The following is a 23,614-nucleotide window of genomic DNA, read 5'->3' as shown; positions in this document are numbered from 1 at the left end:
CTAGAAAAGCACTAAATCCCTTCATGGTGATGTCTGCTCCTTGTGACTAGCAGAAACACGCTACAAAAATACGTGTTTGATTGCACGTATTCCTACTTTACCAAGATTACATATATACTGACCTTCCCCCTACCTCTTCGGAACAGTTTCTCACAGCTATCTGGGATGCTGTGTCCCTGGCTGCAGTCCTCGTTTTGCCCCAAATAAAACTTAACTTGTAACATTGTGCGTTTTTTTAAATCGACAATAGTTTTCCATCAATATCTAATATTGATCAAAATATTGCTTCTTCTGAGCAAGATAAGAGTCTTAGCATCTTTTTTTAAAAACCAAATTCCAAACTTTCCCTTTCCATATTGTATACTCTTGTTTTCTAATATTTATTTACTTATTTTTAAATTTATTTTTATGTATTTATTTGGTTGTGCCAGGTCTTAGTTGCAGCAGGTGGGCTCCTTAGTTGCGGTTTGCAGGCTCCTCAGTTGTGGCATGCAAACTCTTAGTTATGGCATGCATGTGGCATCTAGTCCCCTGACCAGGGATTGAACCCGGGCCCCCTACATTGGGAGCGTGGAGTCCCATCCACTGTGCCACTGGGGAAGTCCCTCTAATATTTAAATTTACAAATATTTGCATATTTTAGGTTTAGGTTTTTAGGCACACACAAATTGTCATTGTTTATTATCAATAATTATTTAGACACAATTTGTTTTGTTGATTTTTAATCTTGCTATTTCTCATTGCATCCTACTAATTTCCTTCTGGGTACATTTTCCTTCACTCAATTACATCCTTTAGTAGAGATTTTAGAGAGGGTCTGGGGGTGTTTTCCCTAAAACTTTACTTTCGGTCTCAAGGTTTGTAGGATTCGCTGGCAAAATAACCGTTCTACAAGAATTTAGAGTTTAGTGAAGTAACAAAGATCATAGTGTACTAAGAAAGAATATTAAAGACAGAGGTTTATACATCACCAAATTGGGGAAGCACCTACATCCAGATCCAAACAGCACTCAGAAGTCCGGAGTGACAGCAATCTGGAGTCCCAGTTGGGAAGGGTCCCGGGCAGTGCATCCACTCCACGGGTGAGACTTCAGATCAGAGTTCTGGGGGCTCCTGATGTCATCAGTTTGCCTGTAAAAATGCAGCTCTGGATTTACTTTAACAATGTGGTTGGTTTCATGACGTGAGTCACAAGGTTCTCCAGACTCCAGGAGACTAGCCAGGTCTCCAGAGCTCAAGAAATTCCAAGAGCGGCTCCCTTTCTTATCATAAGCACAGTATGACTTGCTAGCAGCAATTGTTAGATGTGTAAGCAGGCGCGCAGTCCAGGCAAGGGCACAGGTCTGTCAGAGGCCTGTTTCTGTCTCTGAGGCTTGAAGAAGACTATCAGGGGGTAGTCTTGTTCAGGGGGTTAAAACTCCCCTTTTGTGCTTTGTAAGTCGGAAAATGTCTATTTCACTTCAGTTGTTTTGCCTCGGCACTGCTTGGTCTCCATGGGTCTCCAAGATATGACTGCAGTGTCTCCTGACATCTGTTGTTGCTGGTAAACATGCTGTTGCCAGTTTGAATATCCCTTCCTTGTTAGAAATCTATTAGTATTTGCCTCTTTTTTGGTAGTTTTAAGTTTTCCCTTTTAATCCTGATCTTCTGCAGTTTCACCACAATATGTGATTTGTTTTTGTTTATCCTGTTCAGAACTTGGTGTACGCTTTTCAAACGGAGGATGCATAATGCTTTCTTCAATTCTGGAATATTCTCAGCCATTAACTCTTTGAATATTGTGACTTTCCATTATTGCTATTCTTCTCTAATAGAACTCCCATGAGATGTCTTCTGAACATTCTTATTTAACTTTCATGTTTCTTAACCTAGTTTTCATTTTTTTTCAAGTTCTTTAACTCTCTCTGCAGAATTCTGGGGAATTGATTCAGATCTGTCTTCCAGTTCATGGAATCTCTTTTCAGCTAAATCCAAATGGTTTTTGTCTGTCCACTGATTTTTTTTTTCCACTGATTTTTATCTTAATGCTTTCCCTCCATTTATAGACTTTCTTTTTGAATCTTTTTCAGGTGTGCATGGCTTTTTTCCCCATAATATTCTTGTTTTGTTTTAAGGATTCAATTTCTTTTTTATTCTCTTTGAAAAATGCAAATACACTCATTTCAAAGTCTATTCCAAATTGTCTTATTATTTCTAGTTCACAATTTGTTGCATTTTCTAACTATTTCTTACTGTGTTGGGTTTCCTTATACACTTTATAATTTTTATTTGTAAGTTTATCTTTGAAGGAGTATCTCTTTGGGCTTTTCTTCTTGTGGGAGCCCCAATATTATCCTGGGTTATGGATATGTCATTTTATGGTACTTTTCTATAGTTACCTCTTTTGGAATCATACAGAACGCACTTGTTCTGATAAAGTCACAGATGTAGAAACCAAACTTACGTTTCCCTGAGGGGGAAGGTGGGGGAGGGATAAATTGGGAGATTGGTATTGACATGTACACACTACTATATAAAAAAATGGATAACTACTAATAACCTACTGTATAGCACAGGGAACACTACTCAGTACTCTGTAAAGACCTATATAGGAAAAGAATCTAAGAAAGATTGGATGGGGATTCCTTGGTGGTGCAGTGGTTGAGAATCTGCCTGCCAATGCAGAGGACACGGGTTCAATCCCTGCTCCAGGAAAATCCCACATGCTGTGGAAAAACTAAGCCCATGTGCCACAACTGCTGAGCCTGCGCTCTAGAGCCCACAAGGCACAACTATTGAGCCCATGTGGCACAACTATTGAGCCCATGTGACACAACTACTGAAGCCTGTATGCCTAGAGCCTGTGCTCCACAACAAAAGAAGCCACAACGAGAAGCCCACACACCGCAACGAAGAGTAGCCCTCGCTCGCCGCAGCTAGCAATGAAGACCCAACGCAGCCAATAAACAAACCAACAGTAAATAATAAGTAAATAAATAATAAGTAAATAAATAAATTTATTTTTTAAGAAAAGAAAGATTGGATATATGTAAAACTGATTCACTTTGCTGTACAGCAGAAACTAACACATTGTAAATCAACTATACTCCAATAAAAAATTAAAAACAAAAGAACCCACTTGTTCGGAATCAGTTTTATACTAGTTTGTCATCTGGGAGTTTCTACAGTCTGTGACAGCTGTTAATCAAAGAAATTTACATAGTCGGCTTTATAGTAAAAGGGTGAGATTCAATAAAGGGCTCAAATTCAAGCCCTGCCTTGAGCTAAAAGTAGACATCTGCCATTAGGGGAATTAGGGCAGGCACCTCACCTTGGGTGTTGCATGCATATCCAAGTCCAAGTGGCTGTCTTCTCTTGGTATGATAGGAACTGTGGGGTGCTTTCCAATATCCATTCACCCTTTCTTTCTTTTTTTTAACAAATTTAATTATTATTTATTTTATTGGCTGTGTTGGGTCTTCATTGTTGCACATGGGTTTTCTCTAGTTTCTCTTCATTGTGGTGCGTGGGCTCCTCATTGCGAGGTGGCTTCTCATGTTGCAGAGCACGGGCTCTAGGTGCATGGGCTTTAGTAGTTGCTGCAATGGGCTCAATAGTTGTGACTCATGGGCTCTAAAGCGCAGGCTCAATAGTTGTGGCACACGGGCTTAGTTTCTCTGAGGCATGTGGGATCTTCCTGGAGCAAGGATTGAACCTGTATCCCCTGCATTTGCAGGCAGATTCTCAACCACTGCACCACCTAGGAAGCCCCTGCCCATTACTTTCTGATAGGAGCCTTTGGTCACATCCACAAACTTCTACTACATTCCTTGGAAATGAATCACCAGACATCTGTTATCTCTCACAACACTGCTTGGCTCTGGGTGTAGACAACCAGGGACCACAGCCAGGCTTTGCCATGGGGAATTGGTGTTTAAGCCCCTGGCAAAGTAACCTGAAAGAAAATAAACATCCTCACTTAGCTAACTTTCCCTTCTTGCCAATCACAAAGAACACATCCTGCAACAAAAATCACAGGTCGCAATGTTACTGAACAAAAGTTCCTATGTCCAATGTGTAACTGAGAAGAGCAAAATAGGATGCCATGTTCAGTTTGTTTCTTTGACTTTCACCTTTGCTTTTCACTGCTTTTGTTATTAAAATCATACATGATGGCCTGCCTCAGGGAACACTGCCCCTCTGCCTGAATGTTAAACTTAAGTGCCTCTGTTCAGCTCACAGGCAGACAATCTGCCCTGCCCACCTGTGTGAATGGCTGCAGAAAAGAAGAAATTAATATATCCCCTCACCAACGCTGGCCATTCCCAGAGATGTTTTGCAAGACTGATGGCCCTTTCACTTTACTTCCTTCACAGCCTCTCCCTCTCTATTCTGCCCTTTTACTTTACTTCCTCATGGACTCTCACTCTCTGATTCTATAAAACACACTGGCACTCAGACCCCAATAAGATGGTTTTTTAGGAGACACTAGTCTGCCATCTTCTTGGTCTGCCAGCTTTCCAAATAAAATCATATTCCTTGCCTCAACACCTTGTCACCGGTTCATTGGCCTGTCATGTGGCGAACAGAGCGAGCTTGGACTTGGTAACAAATTCACAATAAGTCCAAACTGAGACTTCAGAGTTTGGAGCAGAGAAAGGTTTATTTCAAGGCCAAGCAAGGAGAGTGGGTGGCTTGTGCTCAAAAACCCTGAACTCCCCAATGGTTTTTGGAGAGAAGATTTTATAAGTGAAATTTGGGGTGAGGGCTGCAGGGTGTGTGACTTTCTTCTGACTGGCTGGTGGTGAGGTAACAGGTTGTTGTTCCAGGAATTGAGACAGGCTGGGACTTGAGACCTGGGACACTTTGCTACAGTGCTTGCACCTGGACAAAAGTCTCCTCAAGAAACAAAATACAAAGAAACTATAAGAGACTAAAAATGACTGTGTGCATGGGCAGTTGGGGCAAATTATGGACAACAGAATACAAAAAGACCCCCAAAACCCCCCAACTGCCACTTCTGAAGAGCCAGGAGCAAAAAACGGAGTGTCAGAAGCAAAAGCAGGGTAATGCACGGGCCCCCTGCACTCAACACTGCCAAAAGGGTGGACAAACGACCTAAGCCACCCCTTTGGCTCCACCGCTGGACACACCCCTACCCTCACCCCACATAGGGAACCAGCTCGTCCCCCCAGTCCCCCCTCCTGAGCAAGCAAGAGAATCTGTTACTTGTTTTTGCTTCCCTCTGCTGCAGCAGGAACCCCAATAAAGCTTTGCCTGAATTTCTTGTCTGGCCTCTTATCAATTTCTATTGATGGGGGAAGACCAAGAACCCTGGTTGGCATCAGAATCTTGTGTTCAGCCTGAAGTTACCACCTCTGCTTGGGTGGGGGCCTTAGTTCCTGTAGACGAACTCAAAGGTGTTCCTATGTATATTCCCAGGGGGAGGAACCAGGACCTTGCCCCATCACTGCAGTGTAGTTTCTTGGTTGTTCCTCCTTTGTTCCTGCATTCCCTATCTCCCTGTTTGAATCTGCCTTTTGGTACTCAGGGAAGGTCTAGCAGGCTGAAGCCTTTATTTTGCAAATAAGTGGGGGACTGAATCAACTATACTCCAATAAAATTTTTTAAAAATTAAAAATTAAAAAAAAAGAAAGAAAAGAAGTAAGGGACCCAAAAAGGCTTTTGTGTCCTGGAGGACACCACAGGGTCTTGTTCAGTTTCAACAACGCTCTGATAGGGACAGAGTAAAGGGACAAAGTAAGTGACTAAATAGTTAATCCCGGGCTTCCTAGGTGGCGCAGTGGTTAAGAATCCGCCTGCCAATGCAGAGGTCACGGGTTCGATCCCTGCTCCAGGAAGATCCCACATGCCGCGGAGCAACTAAGCCCGTGTGCCACAAAAAAAAAAAAAAAAAAAAAAGTTAATCCCACTAAAGGACTGTAAGTAGAAAAAAGTATGGGACACCCTTGTAAGCTAATGATTACTCAAGAAAGCAGGTCTGCTTAACCACAAAAGCAAGCAGGCTTGCTTAGCAACAAAACCATATGACACAAGTACGAGACATGCCCCCAAACAATAAAACAGTTGTGGCATGAGACCCACATTCTGCCCAGTGAGCTCAGTAAGTTACAGATGTACTCTCTGCATACATAAAAATGCAATAATTTATGGAAAGGTGCTCACTGTACAGAGACCTGAAATAATTTTTACAGTCTTGGCTTGACCATGAGCTGATATGGAAGCATGATGTCAACACAAGAAAGATAAAGAAGATCCTTTCCTCCTCCCCACTTTTCCTTTGATTATAAAACTGTAGCCCGCTAAGCTCTCCATGCGGCACCCTCTTGCCCACCCACTTGTAAGACTCACAAGCGTCCTAGTCTAATAAATCACTTCTTATCTATTACTTTGCCTCTCACTGAATTCTTTCTGTGCTGAGACATAAAGGACCAGGCTCCTTGGAGCCCCCTGAAACCACACCTATCCGTTTTACCTCTGTGAGGCAAGAGTTATGGCTGAATTAACCAGGACCCACTTCCAAGTCACAAGAAAGCTCCCCATTAGATAAAGCTGGTGAGGGTGGGGTGTGGTGCAGTGGAATCAGCACTGGCCTTAGAGACACACCTCCTGGGTGCAAGTCCTAGCTCCAGGCTGGCCACAAAAGTTTGAACAAGTCATGAAATCTCTCACAGGCTGGGTATTCACATCTGCAGAGTGGTTCATAGCTTTATTATAAGAGTTGAATTGAGGAGGACAATGCATGTGAAAGCCCTTGGTAAACAATGAGGTGTTTTTACTACATGTAGGTGGCAAGCAGTACAAGGCTTTACTGATTAGTCTTGTCCAGCATCCCTTTCACAGCTATTCCTGGAAAATAATTACCTGTAATTGCTACTTCAGAGCTCCCTCCAGCAGGGTTTCTTTTTCCTGCTGGCTGCTGAGAAGCTCTGAGCTGAATTTGAGATTCACCTGCCGCAAGGTTGTAGATCCCTCTGGTTGTAGATCCCTCTGGTTGTAGATCTCGTTCCAGACTTATCTGGTTTGATTGATTGACTGTCATTTTTCTCTTTTATTTACACGGCATTCTACCCTGTCTTAACTTCCTTTTTGGGACACCGGCTATATACACATAGAAATACCAGTCATTTTGCAAGCATTTTTAATGCCATTGTTTTCTCTAGTTTAGAACAAGGTTATGTTTGCGACTGAAGCCGGGTCGTAGTAAAATAGAATACAATCACACTTGAGATGAACCACAAGAAGCCGTCCACCACCGCACTTGGTTTATGAAAAGCGTCTGGCAAGCGCTAATTTTATCTGAAATTCACCAGACTGTTCTAGACACAGAGGCATTAAGTGGCTGTACAGGGCTGTTGGATTCAACCACTCTAGCTTTCCTCCCAGTGTCTTTTGCCAGAACAGTTCCGGTGGGGTGTGGGGTGCGGAGCGAGGTGCAGGCGGGGCGAAGACGCAGCTCGGTGAACCTGAGTGTGAGCTGCGCCGGAGGCGGTGAGGCTCCCGGACGAGTGGATACGGTTTCAGTGGGAAGGAAAGCGAGAGGCCACGGTGGTAGGGAAGCCAGAAGTGAGCGCGGGGATTTTGTTGTTCTTTAAGGTGGAGAGGGAACTCCATTTACCCACCGAGAAGTAGAAGTGGTCCCACACGGAGGCGGGGAGATTGGGAGAGAAGCGTAGGGTGCGCTCCGCGTTCAAAGCGCCGTGCGAGAACGGGCTCCGACAGCCCAGCGCGGGTGACCCGGGCGGGAGCAGGGAAGTGCGGGTGCCGCGGGCTGAAACGCCGAGTCCACGCGCTTCTCCGCAGAAAGGCGCCTTATATCAGCTCCAATCACCACCAAGGTGGAGTCTGGCTGACTTGGGAACCCCGCGTACAAGGGACAGAAACTGCTTCAGTCGCCGGGGCTTCCGAGTCACCCAGACTCAGCTCTTCCACTTGCTAGCTGATCACCCCACTTCGCCTCAGCTTCCCCGTCCAAAACGTGGGGCTAATAACTGTACTCGTTTCTCGGAGCTGTTGTGACGAATAAATGGTACCACGTAAATAAAGCGTTTAGCCCCCAAGCCCTGTGCGGAGGCTGTCGTCATTACTGTCACCTTTTGGGGAGTTCCCTGGTGGTCCAGTGGTTAGGATTCTGCGCTTACACTGCAGGGGGCACTGGGTTAGATCCCTGGTCGGGGAACTAAGATCCCACAACGTTCGGTCGTCCCTCAAAGACGACAAAGATGCTCGGTTGGACTTGCACCGAGTTGGGCGCAAGGCAAGGCCCAGGAGGTGGGCGGGGGTTGGTGGTGAGATGGGCGGCTCCGGCCCAGGCTCTCAGGGCTTCCTCTGCCGGGGGTTGGTGCCAAAAACTGGACAGTCGGCGGGGTGGCAGCCTGGCTCCACAGCCCGGAAGGTCCGAGGCGGCAGCATTCGGGATGACGTCGTGCGGGTGAGTACCCCCGAAGCAGAGAAAAGTGGGAGGTCAGATTTGGCCAGCCAGATGCACCTCCTGGGAGCGGCCGGGTGCGGGGGGCGCGGACGCCAGGGCCGAGGGGAGGTGCAGCCGGTCTCTAGATTAAGTCCAGCCCGTCCCCTACGTAGGTGGGGCAGCGAGGAGACGGTGCCTGGGGACGCTGTTGAGAGCCCCTGCGCGGTATAGAGCGCTGCGCTCCGGGGAACACGGATTTTCGGGGTAGAAAATTCGACGTGGAGGTTGCCTCTGGGGCTTGCAGTGCGTAGCGCAGCGGTGCCGAGCGTGGGGGGGGGGGCCTGGAGCCCCGAAGCTCCGACCAGGGCTGGAGCTGTGGGGCTTCGGGGATGTGGGACCCCGGCGCCGGGGCCGCGGGCTCTGTGCAGTCGGGACACCGAGGCTGCTTCTTTTACGCAGCTTCAGAAAATAGCCCGGGGTTTTGGAGTCAGGGATTTCTAAACGTTTATTTTCAGGTCCAGGCGACAGCCTGGAGGCAGAGTGAGCGTCTGCGTTGCGGTTCCGGGTTTTAAAGCCTCTAAGGAATAGCGTAATAATGACCCGGGGAAGAGTAGGCTTGGAGGGCCCCTTTAGTTTTTATAAACCAGGAAGAAGTATCAGAAATACATTTTGAAAAACCAAACCAAAACTTGTGTGCCTGTTTTCCGAAGTTTACTTTTTCTTTGTATTTTTCAAAACTAGAACGATCATTTAACGCTAACAAGGAAGGCATCTCCCGACAATGCAAAAACATGTTGGTGAGATACTGTTTTATGAACATTAAAATGAAGCAAACGTTGTAATAGGCTGTGGCGGAGCGAGGGGAAGGAGGCGGCCCTTGTGTCGCCGAAAGACCTTGGCTAAGGCTTCCTTCTAGCACCTTCCCCATTCCTTCTCCTCACATTCCTTAATGAGTGACGAGGAGTCCTGGCACGAGGCTCCAAACTGGAGCCAACGAATTTAAAGCTGGCAAGTCCGCCGCATAGTTGACTTGGCCTTCACATATGGCCAGCTGGAATCGTCAACAAAAGGTCTGGCTTTTAACTGATGTTGTTGCTATGTTTAAATCTATACCATCTTAAGGCTGCTGGCATGTGTGTGACCTTGGGGAATTAACATTTCTTCGAAGAAACGATTTCTTTTAAACCTTCTTTGCCTTTTTAGTTTTCTTTTTTTATTAAAAAGTATCTGACTTTGAAATAGGTATTTTTGATTTTTGTCCTTCTGAGATAGGGTAATTCTCTCCAACACACCCTACCATCCCAGGAAATGATCGCTATAATAGCATACAGTAAACCCAGTAAATGGTAGTTAGTAAATTCATTTCATTTCATCCATTATGGAGCACTTATTTGTTATGTATAGACCCTGTTCTAGATTGTGCCACCAGTGCTCAAGGCAGCACTCTTTGAAGAATTATGTTCAGGCTACAGCTGTGGAAATGGAGAATAAAGTTTGCCCAAGGACTACCTTGGAAGGAGCAGGTTGGAATCCAACTCCATTTGAGAATAAAGCCAATACTTTTTTGATTGTGTGGGACATTTTATTCATAATATTTCATTCCACAAAAGTTTGATGATCCTACCGTGTGTGAGGCGTCGTGCGCGGTACTGGGAATACAACTGTCCTGACCTCTTGGAGAGGTTATGACTCTAGCATATTTCACATCATCAGCTCATCATTTTTTAATATCCCCCTTCTCTATCAGACAGAATTACTTTCAGTAATAATATGTAATACCAGTGATAATTGCTATTGTCTTGCTTTCTTTTCATTTGAAGACAGTTCAAAAAAACTACATTTTTTAAAGATTCAAATTGGGTAAAATATTTTATGTATGAATTCATAAGTTGTAAATTCACACTTACCAGACAAAATATACATGGCAGTTTGCCCTGTTTTGCTGTTTTAAGTTTTAAACACTAATGAAAAACAGAAAGTGGTCACACTGGTGACAGAATTGAAGTAACCAATGCTTGGTTTCATCTTTAAAATCACTGTATATTTCACATCTGTTGCTTAAACAAAGGAATGGATAATAATACCCTCTAGGTTAGAGACACAAACTAAGCCAGCTTGAACAGTTCTGAACGTTATATACCTACTCCGATTGCAAGTTTACTCTTGAAAGGAACCTATGTAGCTAAGCCAGGTAGCATGTTAAAATCTCTCACCATGATTGTGGGTATGTCTATTTCTCCTTGTAATTCTTTCAGTATTTTGCTTTATGTATTTTGAAGCTATGTTATTAGAATAATCTAATATTATTCTAATATAATAATAATATAATAATTATTCTAATATTATTCCAATTAGAATTATCTCTTCCTGTGAACTGAATATTTTATAACCTGAGGTATTCCTCTACTGTGGTTTTGGCTTTTTGTCTTAAAAGTCTACTTCACTTGATATTAATTTAGAGATATCAACTTTATCTTCGTTACACTTGGTACTTAGCTTCCTTTTTACTCTCAATGTTTCTATGTCATTGTTTTAGATGTGTCTTTTGCAAAATGCATATAGGTGGGCTTTTTCATCCAGTCTGATTACCTTATGTTTTAATTGGCGCATTTAATCAATTTACATTTATGTAATTATTGATATAATTGGTTTAAATCTAACATCTCAGTGAGTGCTTTCTATTTGTTCTACCTGATCAATGTTCTTGTTTTCTCTTTTCTTGCACTTTTTGGTATTTATTATTTATTTATTTATCTGGTTGCTCCAGGTCTTAGTTGCGGCAGGCGGGCTCCTTAGTTGTGGCATGCAGGCTCTTAGTAGGCATGCATGTGGGATCTATTTCCCTGACCAGGGATTGAACCCAGGCCTCCTGCATTGGGAGCGTGGAGTCTTAACCCCTGCACCACGAGGGAAGTCCCTGTATTGATTACTTTTTTATTATCCCATTTTCCTGTCTATTAGCTTGAATATTATTTGTACTATTTCTGTAGTAGTTATAGTATAGATTATAGCATATTCTTGACTTATCAAAGTCTAAAATTACTTGGTGTTCTTAATCTTATTCCTAGACCTTGGAACACTTTTAGCCCGTTTACTGCCTTTCCTGACTTACATGTCATTTCTTTACCTTTTTTGGTTCAATTGTTTTTTACAAGTTTTACTGTCTTGTTTAGGAACAAAACAGTATTATTTTATATACTCAGTAGTCATCTAGACTTACCCACTTATTTGTCATTTTAATTTCTCTTCCTTCTTTCCTTATGATCTTCCTTCTGGAGTAATTAGTGCAAATTTACTGGTGACAGATTCCCTCAAATGTTGCTTTTCTGGAAATGCCTTTATAGGGATCTTCACTTTTGAATAGTTTTGATGGTATAGAAGATATTTCAGTGTCTCTGGCTTCCCACATAATCTGTTGGAAAGTTAACTAGCAATCCCTTTTAAAGGTAATTTTTTCTTCTCTGGCTGCTTTTAAGATTATCTCCTTGTATTTTATTTATTTATTGAAAAGCACTTGTAGCCAGACTCATCAAGAAAAAAAGGGAGAAGATGCAAATCAACAGAATTAGAAATGAAAAAGGAGAAGTCACAACGGACACCTCAGAAATACAAAACATCATGAGAGACTACTACAAGCAACTATATGCCAATCAATTGGATAACCTGGAAGAAATGGATACATTCTTAGAAAAATACAATCTTCCAAGACTGAACCAGGAAGAAATAGAAACCATGAACAGACCAATCACAAGTACGGAAATTGAGGCAGTGATTAAAAATCTCCCAACACACAAAAGCCCAGGACCAGATGGATTCACAGGCGAATTCTATCAAACATTTCGAGAAGAGTTAACACCTATCCTTCTCAAACTCTTCCAAAATATTGCAGAAGGCGGAGCACTCCCAAACTCATTCTACGAGGCTACCATCACCCTGATACCAAAACCAGGCAAAGATGTCACAAAGAAAGAAAACTACAGACCAATATCACTGATGAATATAGATGCAAAAATCCTCAACAAAATACTAGCTAACAGACTGCAACAGCACATTAAAAAAAATCATACACCACGATCAAGTGGGGTTTATCCCTGGGATGCAAGGATTCTTCAATATACGCAAATCAATCAATGTGATACATCATATCAACAAATTGAAGGATAAAAACCATATGATCATTTCAATAGATGCAGAAAAAGCTTTTGACAAAGTTCAACATCCATTTATGATAAAAGCTCTCCAGAAAATGGGCATAGAAGGAAATTACCTCAACATCATAAAAGCCATATATGACAAACCAAAAGCCAACATTGTTCTCAATGGAGAAAAACTGGAAGAATTCCCTCTAAGAACAGGAACAAGACAAGGGTGTCCACTCTCACCACTGTTATTCAACATAGTTTTGGAAGTGTTAGCCACAGCAATCAGAGAAGAAAAAGAAATCAAAGGAATCCAAATTGGAAAAGAAGAAGTAAAATTGTCACTCTTTGCAGATGACATGATATTATATATAGAAAACCCTAAAGACTCTACCAGAAAACTGCTAGCACTAATTGATGAGTTTAGTAAAGTAGCAGGATACAAAATTAATGCACAGAAATCTCTTGCATTCCTATACACTAACAATGGAAGAGCAGAAAGAGAAATTAAGGAAACTCTCCCATTCACCATTGCAACCAAAAGAATAAAATACCTAGGAATAAACCTGCCTAAGGAGGCAAAAGATCTGTATGCAGAAAACTTTAAGACATTGATGAAAGAAATCAAAGATGACACAAACAGATGGAGGGACATACCATGTTCCTGGATTGGAAGAATCAACATCGTGAAAATGACTGTACTACCCAAAGCAATTTACAGATTCAATGCAATCCCGATCAAATTACCAATGGCATTTTTCACAGAACTAGAGCAAGAAATCTTACGATTTGTATGGAAACGCAAAAGACCCCGAATAGCCAAAGCAATCTTGAGAAGGAAAAATGGAGTTGGTGGAATCAGGCTTCCTGACTTCAAACTGTACTACAAGGCCATAGTGATCAAGACAGTATGGTACTGGCACAAAAATAGAAAGGAAGATCAATGGAATAGAATAGAGAACTCAGAAGTAAGCCCAAACACATATGGGCACCTTATCTTTGACAAAGGAGGCATGAGTATACAATGGAAAAAAGACAGCCTCTTCAATAAGTGGTGCTGGGAAAATTGGACAGCAACATGTAAAAGAATGAAATTAGAACACTTCCTAACACCATACACAAAAATAAACTCCAAATGGATTAAAGACCTACATGTAAGGCCAGACACCATCAAACTCCTAGAGGAAAACATAGGCAGAACACTCTTTGACATACATCAAAGCAACATCCTTTTTGACCCACCTCCTAGAATCATGGAAATAAAATCAAGAATAAACAAATGGGACCTCATGAAACTTAAAAGCTTTTGCACAGCAAAAGAAACCATAAACAAGACTAAAAGGCAACCCTCAGAGTGGGAAAAAATAATTGCCTATGAAACAACGGACAAAGGATTAACCTCCAAAATATACAAGCAGCTCATGAAGCTTAATACCAAAAAAGCAAATAACCCAATCCACAAATGGGCAGAAGACCTAAATAGACATTTCTCCAAAGAAGACATACAGATGGCCAACAAACACATGAAAAGATGCTCCACATCACTAATCATCAGAGAAATGCAAGTCAAAGCCACAATGAGGTATCACCTCACACCAGTCAGAATGGCCATCATCACAAAGTCTGGAAACCACAAATGTTGGAGAGGGTGTGGAGAAAAGGGAACTCTCCTGCACTGTTGGTGGGACTGTAAGTTGGTACAGCCACTATGGAAAACAATTTGGAGGTTCCTTAAAAAACTACAAATAGAACTACCATATGATCCAGTAATCCCACTCCTGGGCATATACCCAAAGAAAACCATAATCCCAAAAGAAACTTGTACCATAATGTTTATTGCAGCACTCTTTACAATAGCCAGGACATGGAAGCAACCTAAATGCCCATCAACAAATGAATGGATACAGAAGATGTGGCATATATGTACGATGGAATATTACTCAGCTATAAAAAGGGATGAGATGGAGCTATATGTAATGAGGTGGATAGAACTACAATCTGTCATACATAGTGAAGTAAGTCAGAAAGAGAAGGACAAATATTGTATGCTAACTCACATATACGGAATCTAAAAATGGTACTGATGAACTCAGTGACAAGAACAAGGAAGCAGATACAGAGAATGGACTGGAGAACTCGAGGTATGGGAGGGGGCGGGGGGTGAAGGGGAAACTGAGAAGAAGCGAGAGAGTAGCACAGACATATATATACTACCAACTGTAAAATAGTCAGTGGGAAGTTGTTGTATAACAAAGGGAGCCCAACTCAAGGATGGAAGATGCCTTTGAGGACTGGGGCAGGGAGGGTGGGGGGGACTCGAGGGGGGGGCGTCAAGGAAGGGAGGGAATATGGGGATATGTGTATAAAAACAGTTGATTGAACCTGGTGTACCCCCAAAAATAAAAATAAAAATAAAATAAAATAAAAAATAAATAAAACAAGGTGGCAGGATGAATTTAAAAAAAAAAAAAAAAAAAAGAAAAGCACTTGTTAACATTTAATGAATCTCCCGCCATGTGGCTTCAAGCTACCAGGACACAAGCCCCACCCACCCACACCCTTCATCTCCTCAGCTCTGCTGCTGAAGAATTTGGCTTCACCATGACAGGCTGCTTTGGGAGCTTTCCCTTCCCCAGAACTTTGTAGTAGCCCGGTCACACCACATCAGTGATAGGAGCTGCTCCTGTCTTGTTCTTGGCAGCATTAACCCGTGTCTGCTCACTCACCACAGTCCACAGTTTATCAGGGTTGACAGTTGGGCAGAAGCTCTGGTTCCTGTTTAAGTGGTAATGGCTAATATCAGCGTTATCAGAGTATCTTGGGTGACTGGGGAGAGAAGGCAACCATTTTCACTACCTCACTCCGGTTACAAAGCTATGCTTGTCATCTTCATGGTCCATCTCCCTTCATGTAAGTTGTTCACCCGTGCAGAAGAGTGGCATAGCAGGTATTCCACTTGTTGAATAAAACAAATCTTTAAAAAGCCAGCAAAGACTATCATGTGGAAAAGACTAGCCTTTATGTGGAACCAGAGTAAGTCACTGAGAAAGTCAGAGGCAGTGCTGAGACTAGAATTCAGGTTACTTGACAGCTTCTACACACTCCTGTAACAGAGGTCTCCTAAACTCCCTAATTTTCAGGATAAGTGAATCTAACAGTTGTGTAAGTCAATCTGATGCATGTCACTAACCTAGTGACTGACTATGCCATGAGGGCCACAGCCACTGAGGAAGGTCAGCAGTTACTCTTCGAGGACTCTAGGACACTAAGGCTGATACCCAAGTGTGACTCTAGCCTCGATTCTCCTTGTATTTTAATTTTTACTATTGCTATAATGTTCTTTGGTGTGCATTGATTTATTTAAAATTTTATTTATTTTCTTCATTTTTTTGGCTGCATTGGGTCGTACATCATGCGGGATCTTCATTGAGGCATGCGGGATCTTTTGCTGCGGTGCACGGGCTTTTCTCTAGTTGTGACACACAGGCTCTCTTGTTGAGGCATGCGAGCTTCGTAGTTGTAGCGCTCAGGCTTAGTTGCCCTGCAGCATGTGGGATCTTAGTTCCCCGACCGGGGATGGAATCTGTGTTCCCTGCATTAGAAGATGGAGTCTTTAACCACTGGACCACCACGGAAGTCCTGGTGTGCATTTATTTTTAAATTTTCTTCCTTGTGGCTGAAATGGAACTTCTTGAAAGCTCCTCACTAGTTTTGAGAGTTTTCAATCATTTTTTCTTCAAGTATTACTCTGCCCCATTCTCTCTTCTCCAGTACTCCAGTACTCACTGTATCCTTCTGTGTCCTTAACTCTTTTCAGTAATTTGAGATGTTTTGTTCCTCTGTCATTCATTTTTGGCAGTTACCTTCTTCTTTTATTTTTTTTATTGAAGTATAGTTGATTTACACTGTTTCAGGTGTACAGCAAAGTGATCCAGTTATACATGTATATATCTATTCTTTTCAGATTCTTTTCTAGTATAGGTTATTACAAGATACTGAATATACTTCCTTGTGCTATACAGTAGGTCCTTGTTGATTATCTGCTTTATATATAGCAGTGTGTATCTGCTAATCTCAAATTTCTAATTTATTCTGCCCCCCTCCGCCCGCTCCGGCAGTTATATTCCGACCTATTTTATAGTCTTGTCTAATTATCTGTTAAATTTATCCACTTAACTTTTCAATGCTGTTTTCTTTTGTATTTCTGCCTATTTCTTCTTGTATTCTCCAATTTTGTGTTTAAATTCTCAATGATTAATTTATAGTTCTTTAATATTAAGCCTGTTTAGTTTACAATATGTGTCTGATAACTCCAGTATCCGAATTTTTATTGTCTTATTTTCCTCATTTAAAAAATGCTACCTCCACATGTGCCAAACAATGTCTTTATAAAATAGTTTGTGAAAATAATCTGAGATCTAGGATAACTTCCACCAGAGATGATTTACGTTTGGTTCTGCTAGGCACTGGGTTCACTAGCAATGTGGAATTGCCTCAATCCAACTTCAAGAGATGATGGGAAGCCTTGTGGCCATGCCTGGGCGTTCCTATCTGATTCTGGTTCACTCCTCCTAGGTGTAGCCCATTGGAGTTCCAGTGCAAAGCAAAGCGGATTCACCAGGGACCCCCATCCCCATCTCCACTCATGGTAGATCTTGGCCTCTCATGTAATGTTTATTCCCTTAACCCCAAGGAGCTGAGATAAACATGCTCAGCCTGTTAGGAATCAGCAAACACATCCAGAGGAGAAAAGCCTCCATCCTTAGCCTCCCTTATCCCTTGAATCCTTTCCCAGGGATTCTTCACTGTCTTGGTAGCAATCTGATCCTTTCAGGCAGATTTGTTTTTGTTGTTCAGCTTTTCTAGTTGTCATCAATGAGAAAGTTGGTCTGAATTGCCCAGTCCGTTGTTATTGACGGCGAAAGTCCCTTTTGCCTTTAAGGCTCTTAGATTAGAAGAAGAGGCAGGAGCTTCGTCAGATTGTTTTTTTGACTTTCTACCAATCACAGTAAAGGATGAGGTATAGCCAATTCTAATTTAGTACAAGAAAATAAAGGTTATTTATATTCTTAGTATAGCGAAGCAATTCATAGGTATTATATAATTATGTAATAACTCATAGTCGTTATGTATATAATTTAACTAAGTTTCTGTTACTTGCAACCAAAAATTCCTGACTAAAATGTTTAAAAGCAGTGTGTATATATCACCTTTGCCCACAATCTCATCATACCTTTTTGGTTATTAACTTAATAGGCATAAAATGCTACTTCAATGTTATTTTCAGTTTCAATCTTTTTAACTTACAAGTGAGAACAAATATTTTCCTGTGTGTTCTTCTACTAAATGTCCTTATTCGAGTCAGTCATTTCTTCATATTCTGTGCCCGTTTATTAATTGGTGTCTTGGTGTTTTTCTCATAGGTGAACTAAGATTAAACCTTTGCTCTCATTTTTGTTAGGAACCATTTCAGTAGTCCAATATTATTACCATTTTGACTTCAGTGTTTTTTTCACTGTGCAGACATTTTTTAAAGCTCTGATGCATCTTTAAATATTTAAATCTTTCCGTTTGTGGATGTTTCCATGCTGTCAAAGTGTCATGGTTCACAAAGGGATTACTGCTTTATTTTTATTTATTTATTTACTTATTTGGCTGTATTGGGTCTTCATTGCTGCACATGGGCTTTCTCTAGTTGCAGAGAGCAGAGGCTACTCTTGGTTGCGGTGCGTGGGTTTCTCACTTTGGTGGCTTCTCCTGTTGCCGAGCACAGGCTCTAGGTGCTTGGGCTTCAGTAGTTGTGGCACACAGGCTTTGTTGCTCCATGGCATGTAGGCTCTTCCTGGCCCAGGGATTGAACCTCTGTCCCCTGCATCAGCAGGAGGATTCTTAACCACTACGCCACCAGGGAAGCCCGGGATTACTGCTTTAGCACACAGAATCATGAGATTACTTTTTTGGGCAAAAGGAAAATCTTGACTGATCGGTTTCCATTGTCTGCAGAGACAGCTTAACATCAGACCCTACCTGCGAGGGTACAAGAGCCCTTTGGAGCAATGAAGATCACCACCTTCTGACTCAGGATTCAGGCTGCCCCTCCAGTTTCTGCCTGGTCCCAAAGCTCTCTGTACTTGGAGAGCTGCTTGGCAGGGTTAATAGCTTCATTTGGCTTGAAGAGAGAAGTTACTAGCTGATGACAGGCTCATTTCCTTATTTCTCACTGACTTTATAAATTGGATTTGGAACCTTTTTTTTTTTTTTGGCCTTTTTTTTTTGGCACACGGCTTAGTTGCTCCGCGGCATGTGGGATCTTCCTGGAGCTGGGATCGAACCCGTGACCTCTGCATTGGCAGGCAGATTCTTAACCACTGCGCCACCTTGGAAGCCCTCGCCTTTTTTCAGTGTTTCTCAAATATGGTCCAATCAGAATAGCAGGTCCATACCATCATAATTTTAATATCCCCATTTAGACACATAAACTGTGTGATTTTAACAGTGTAGAACATTTGTAGTCATCACTTAACAGTTTGGCTGTTGAACATTTTATTAGGAACCTCCTACTGAACAATTCCTATTAATTAATGATTGCATCACAAAATGCTGTGCCTAGCTAAAACTAGCTTTGGTAAATCAGAACTCCAAGCTGAGGCGGGTCTGATCAAATGGTTGAACTTGACTAAGGGTAAGTAAAGGCTTTTTTTTGCAGGTGTGTCTATAAGTTGATTGGTTTAAATATATCTATCTTGTTCTGTATGCCATTCTAGAAAATTCAGGTGTTACAGAAATTTATAACAAAATAGTGAAAATTCCACATAAAATTCCACTGAAGTATTTCTGGACTTTGGTTTATTCCATTTACCTATTTGCTTATTCTTGAATCAGTATCATGCTTTTAATTAACTCTAGTTTTATAATAATTTTATTCTCTAGTAGTACAACTCTCCTTATGTATAATATTTTCCTTGCTTTTCTTGTGTGTTACTTCCAGTTAGTTGTTTTGACAAAAAAAAATATTGTTGTGGGTTCATTTATGTAGTTATTGTATTGAACTTATAGATTAATATAGGGTGAAGTTCCATTTTTACAATGTGGAATTATTCTAGTCAAGAACAAGAAGTTTATCTCCATTTATTTGTACTTCCCTAATATACTGGTAATTTTCTTAATTCTTAATTCTTCCTTTGTTCAGTGACAAAATTAATACTTGATCACTGCAAAAATAGAGATAGAGAGAGAGTACAGGAATATGTTGATATGAGAATGTATTGATTGAAAAATTCCTCACCGTAATCTAATTCTTAGCATTGACCATAACTAACAACTTGATGCATATCATTTCAGATATTTTTCTATGACCATACTCTTTTCTCTTTTTTTATGACTATACACTTTATTATTATTATTGCCTGTGTTGGGTCTTCGTGGCTGTGCATGGGCTTTCCCTAGTTGTGGAGAGTAGGGGCTACTCTTCGTTGAAGCACATGGGCTTCTCAGTGTGGTGGCTTCTCTTGTCTCGGAGCATGGGCTCTAGGCGTGTGGGCTTCAGTTGTAGCACGCGGGCTTAGTTGCGTAGCAGCATGTGGGATCTTAGTTCCCCGACCAGGGATGGAACCCGAGTTCCCTGCATTGAAAGGCAGATTCTCTATCGCTGGACCAGCGGGGAAGTCCCCTCATTGTTTCTAATAGTTTCCCATTTAATACAGTTTAGTTTTTCCAAATATGCAATTATTACATCTTGTAAATAATTATACTTTTAAATTACCCTTTTAGTTACATATATTCTTTAGTCCATAAGCTAATTTTACTGCATTTATTAATACTTTCATGATAACATTAAATAACAGCAGTGGGCATTCTTATCTTGTTCCTGGATATAATGGATTTTTCCAGTGTTTACCTTTAAACATAATGCTGGATGTGGAATAGGAATAGAGCATAGCATAACCCAGCCTTCTGTTCCCCCATTGGTGAGGTTCTAAAATAGAACAATGTGACTTCCTACCCAGCCGGGTCCCTGGCGCTCGCTCGCTCTCTTTGTGTGCAGAGTCTGAGTCAAACCACGTCACCACGTAGCTCATAGAATGGCAACCACATAAACAAAAATAAGTGATAAGTCTCAGACCAACTAGAACTGTCCATAAAAATAATACCAGGTCAGCCTCAAATAAGCTCAAATCAGCCTTAAACTCGCTTCTTTGGCCTCAGTTACAGCTCATATAATGTGATCTGTATGGACAATTTCTGCTGTAAAGTTACCTCATAAAGAAATACATCGAGAGGAAAAGATGGCGGCGAAGTAGAGAGACGTGGAGTGCATCCCTCCCCACAGATGCATTGGGAATGCACGGAAGGACGCAGTAATTCTCACAGAGAACCAGCTGAACACCAGCAGACGGCCTCGGACACCAGATGGGACTGCGGGGAGCCCGACATAGCCGGTAGGGAGGCATCTACGAGGGCTCAAAGAGGGTGAAGCGGCGGAGCTGTGGCAGACGGGAGGGAGTGAGAAACATTCGGAGGGTCCGCAGCGCAGCTCAGCTTTCCCGGACCAAGACATCGATCCGCGGCTGAACGGAGGGTCCAGGAGCGGGAGTGTGGGAGCAGGAGAGCTGGTTCAGTGTGGGAAACATTGTTGCCGGTAGGGTGACGGACCGAGAGGACAGGAGGGAGGAGGCCCGCGGAGAGGAGTGCCCGTTCCTGAGAGCTGCCCGGCCATGATGGCGGCTGGAGGCTGCAGGCTCACTGGCGGGGGGGAGGAGCCACACGCATAGCCTCTCTCTCTCTTTCCGCGCCTCTGCAACAGGCAGTGGAGAGACGCCCTGCGGGCCACCTAAGGCGCTCAGGGATAACAAGTACCCTCAGGCACTCGGGTGGGGCTAGATTAAAACCCCTTGCAACGCCAGCAGCAGGGAGGCTGCCGAGAGAAAAAAAAAGAAAAGAAAAAAACCCCCGAGAGAGGCCCAACTCTAAGACTTTCTGTTTACGCCTGAGCCACGGGCGCCCTCTGCAACAGGCACCTCCAAGCCTGACTGAGACATCAGTGCGGCACTGCTCACTCCCTCCCAGGAGAAGGAGCCACTGTTGTACGCTCTCCCTCCCCACACACCGACGCTTACAGACGAACAATAAAGGAACCTCTGCTGGTCACAGAATAACGCAAAAAAACCCAAGGACAAGCAACCCCAAAAGTTTGGACAACCATGAGGAAACAAAGAAACACCATGCAGGCAAAGGAGCAAGAAAAAAACCCACAAGACCAAATAAATGAGGAGGAAATAGGAAAAATGCCTGAAAAGGAATTTAGAGTAATGATAGTAAAAATGATACAAAATCTCGATAACAAAATAGAGAAAGTACAAGAAACAGTTCATAAGAACTCAGAAAAACAAACAGCAATGGATAACAAAATAACTGAAATTAAAAATACTCTAGATGCTATAACCAGCAGAATGACTGAGGCAGAAGAACGAATAAGTGAGTTGGAAGATAGAATGGGGGAAATAACTGCCACACAGCAGGAAAAAGAAAAAAGAATAAAAAGATTAGAAGACAGTCTCAGAGACCTCACTGATAACATTAAGCGTACCAACATTCGAATTATAGGCATCCCAGAAGAAGAAGAAAACAAGAAAGGGTCTGAGAAAATATTTGAAGAGGTTCTAGTGGAAAACTTCCCCAACATGGGAAAGGAAATAATTCACCAAGTCCAAGAAGCACAGAGAGTCCCATACAGAATAAACCCAAGGAGAAATACACCGAGACACATATTAATCAAACTAACGACAACTAAACACAAAGAAAAAATATTAAAAGCAGCAAGAGAAAAGCAACAAACAACATATAAGGGAAAACCCATCAGGATAACAGCTGACCTTTCCACAGAAACTCTGCAGGCCAGAAGGGAATGGCAGGATATCCTGAAAGTCCTGAAAGAGATAAACCTACAGCCAAGAATACTCTACCCAGCAAGAATCTCATTCAGATTTGAGGGAGAAATCAAAAGCTTTCCAGACAAGCAAAAGGTAAGAGAATTCAGCACCACCAAACCAGCCTTACAACAAGTGCTAAAGGAACTTCTCTAAGTAGGAAACACAAGAAAAGGAAAACACCTACAAATACAAACTCAAAACAATTAAGAAAATGGTAATTGGAACACACATGTCAATAATCACCTTAAATGTAAATGGATTAAATGCTCCAACCAAAAGACACAGACTGGCTGAATGGATACAAAAACAAGACCCTTCTATATGCTGCCTACAAGAAACCCACTTCAGACCAAGGGATACATATAGACTGAAAGTAAAGGGATGGAAAAAGATATTCCATGCAAATGGAAGTCAAAAGAAAGCTGGAGTAGCAATACTCATATCAGACAAATTAGACTTGAAAGTAAAGACGATTAAAAGAGACAAGGAAGGACACTACATAATGATCAAGGGATCCATCCAAGAAGAACATATCACAATGGTAAATATCTATGCACCCAATATAGGAGCACCTCAATACATAAGGCAAATGCTAACAGCTATAAAAGGGGACATCGACAGGAACACAATAATAGTGGGAGACTTGAACACCCCACTTACATCAATGGACAGATCATCCAAACAGAAAATAAATAAAGACACACAAGCTTTAAATGACACATTAGACCATCTCGACTTAATTGATATTTATAGGACATTCCATCCAAAAACGACAGAATACACGTTCTTCGCAAGTGCACACGGAACATTTTCCAGGATAGATCACATCTTGGGTCACAAATCAAACCTCAGCAAATTCAAGAAAATTGAAATCATATCAAGCATCTTCTCAGACCACAATGCCGTGAGACTAGATATCAATTACAGGAAAAAAACTGCAAAAAAGACAAACACATGGAGGCTAAACAATTCACTCTTAAACAACCAAGGAATCACTAAAGAAATCAAAGAGGAAATCAAAAAATATCTAGAAACAAATGACAACGAAAACACAACAACCCAAAACCTATGGGATGCAGCAAAAGCAGTTCTAAGGGGGAAGTTTATAGCAATACAGTCCTACCTTAAGAAACAAG

At 41.9% G+C, this 23,614-nt stretch overlaps 1 protein-coding gene and 1 non-coding gene across 2 annotated transcripts in view; one reads left to right on the top strand and one right to left on the bottom strand.

Moving 5' to 3' along the window:
* Nucleotides 1-8,082: 8,082 nt before the first annotated feature.
* B4GALNT2 (beta-1,4-N-acetyl-galactosaminyltransferase 2) overlaps nucleotides 8,083-23,614 on the top strand; it is a 66,268-nt gene continuing 50,736 nt past the window's right edge. Inside the window, exon 1 of the mRNA XM_057714103.1 lies at nucleotides 8,083-8,431. Coding sequence (XP_057570086.1) covers nucleotides 8,223-8,431 — 209 coding nt within the window. The 5' untranslated portion in view covers nucleotides 8,083-8,222. The remainder of the gene's footprint in view (nucleotides 8,432-23,614) is intronic.
* On the bottom strand, nucleotides 15,727-15,850 carry LOC130841103 (small nucleolar RNA SNORA3/SNORA45 family). Its single transcript, XR_009050145.1, has one exon. It is a non-coding gene; the product is annotated as a small nucleolar RNA SNORA3/SNORA45 family (small nucleolar RNA).

The sequence above is a fragment of the Hippopotamus amphibius genome, chromosome 17 (genome assembly GCF_030028045.1).
Source record: "Hippopotamus amphibius kiboko isolate mHipAmp2 chromosome 17, mHipAmp2.hap2, whole genome shotgun sequence".
Lineage (NCBI taxonomy): Eukaryota > Metazoa > Chordata > Mammalia > Artiodactyla > Hippopotamidae > Hippopotamus > Hippopotamus amphibius.
The sequence above is the reverse complement of the archived record's forward strand: the minus strand, read 5'-3'. Positions and strand labels throughout refer to the sequence as shown.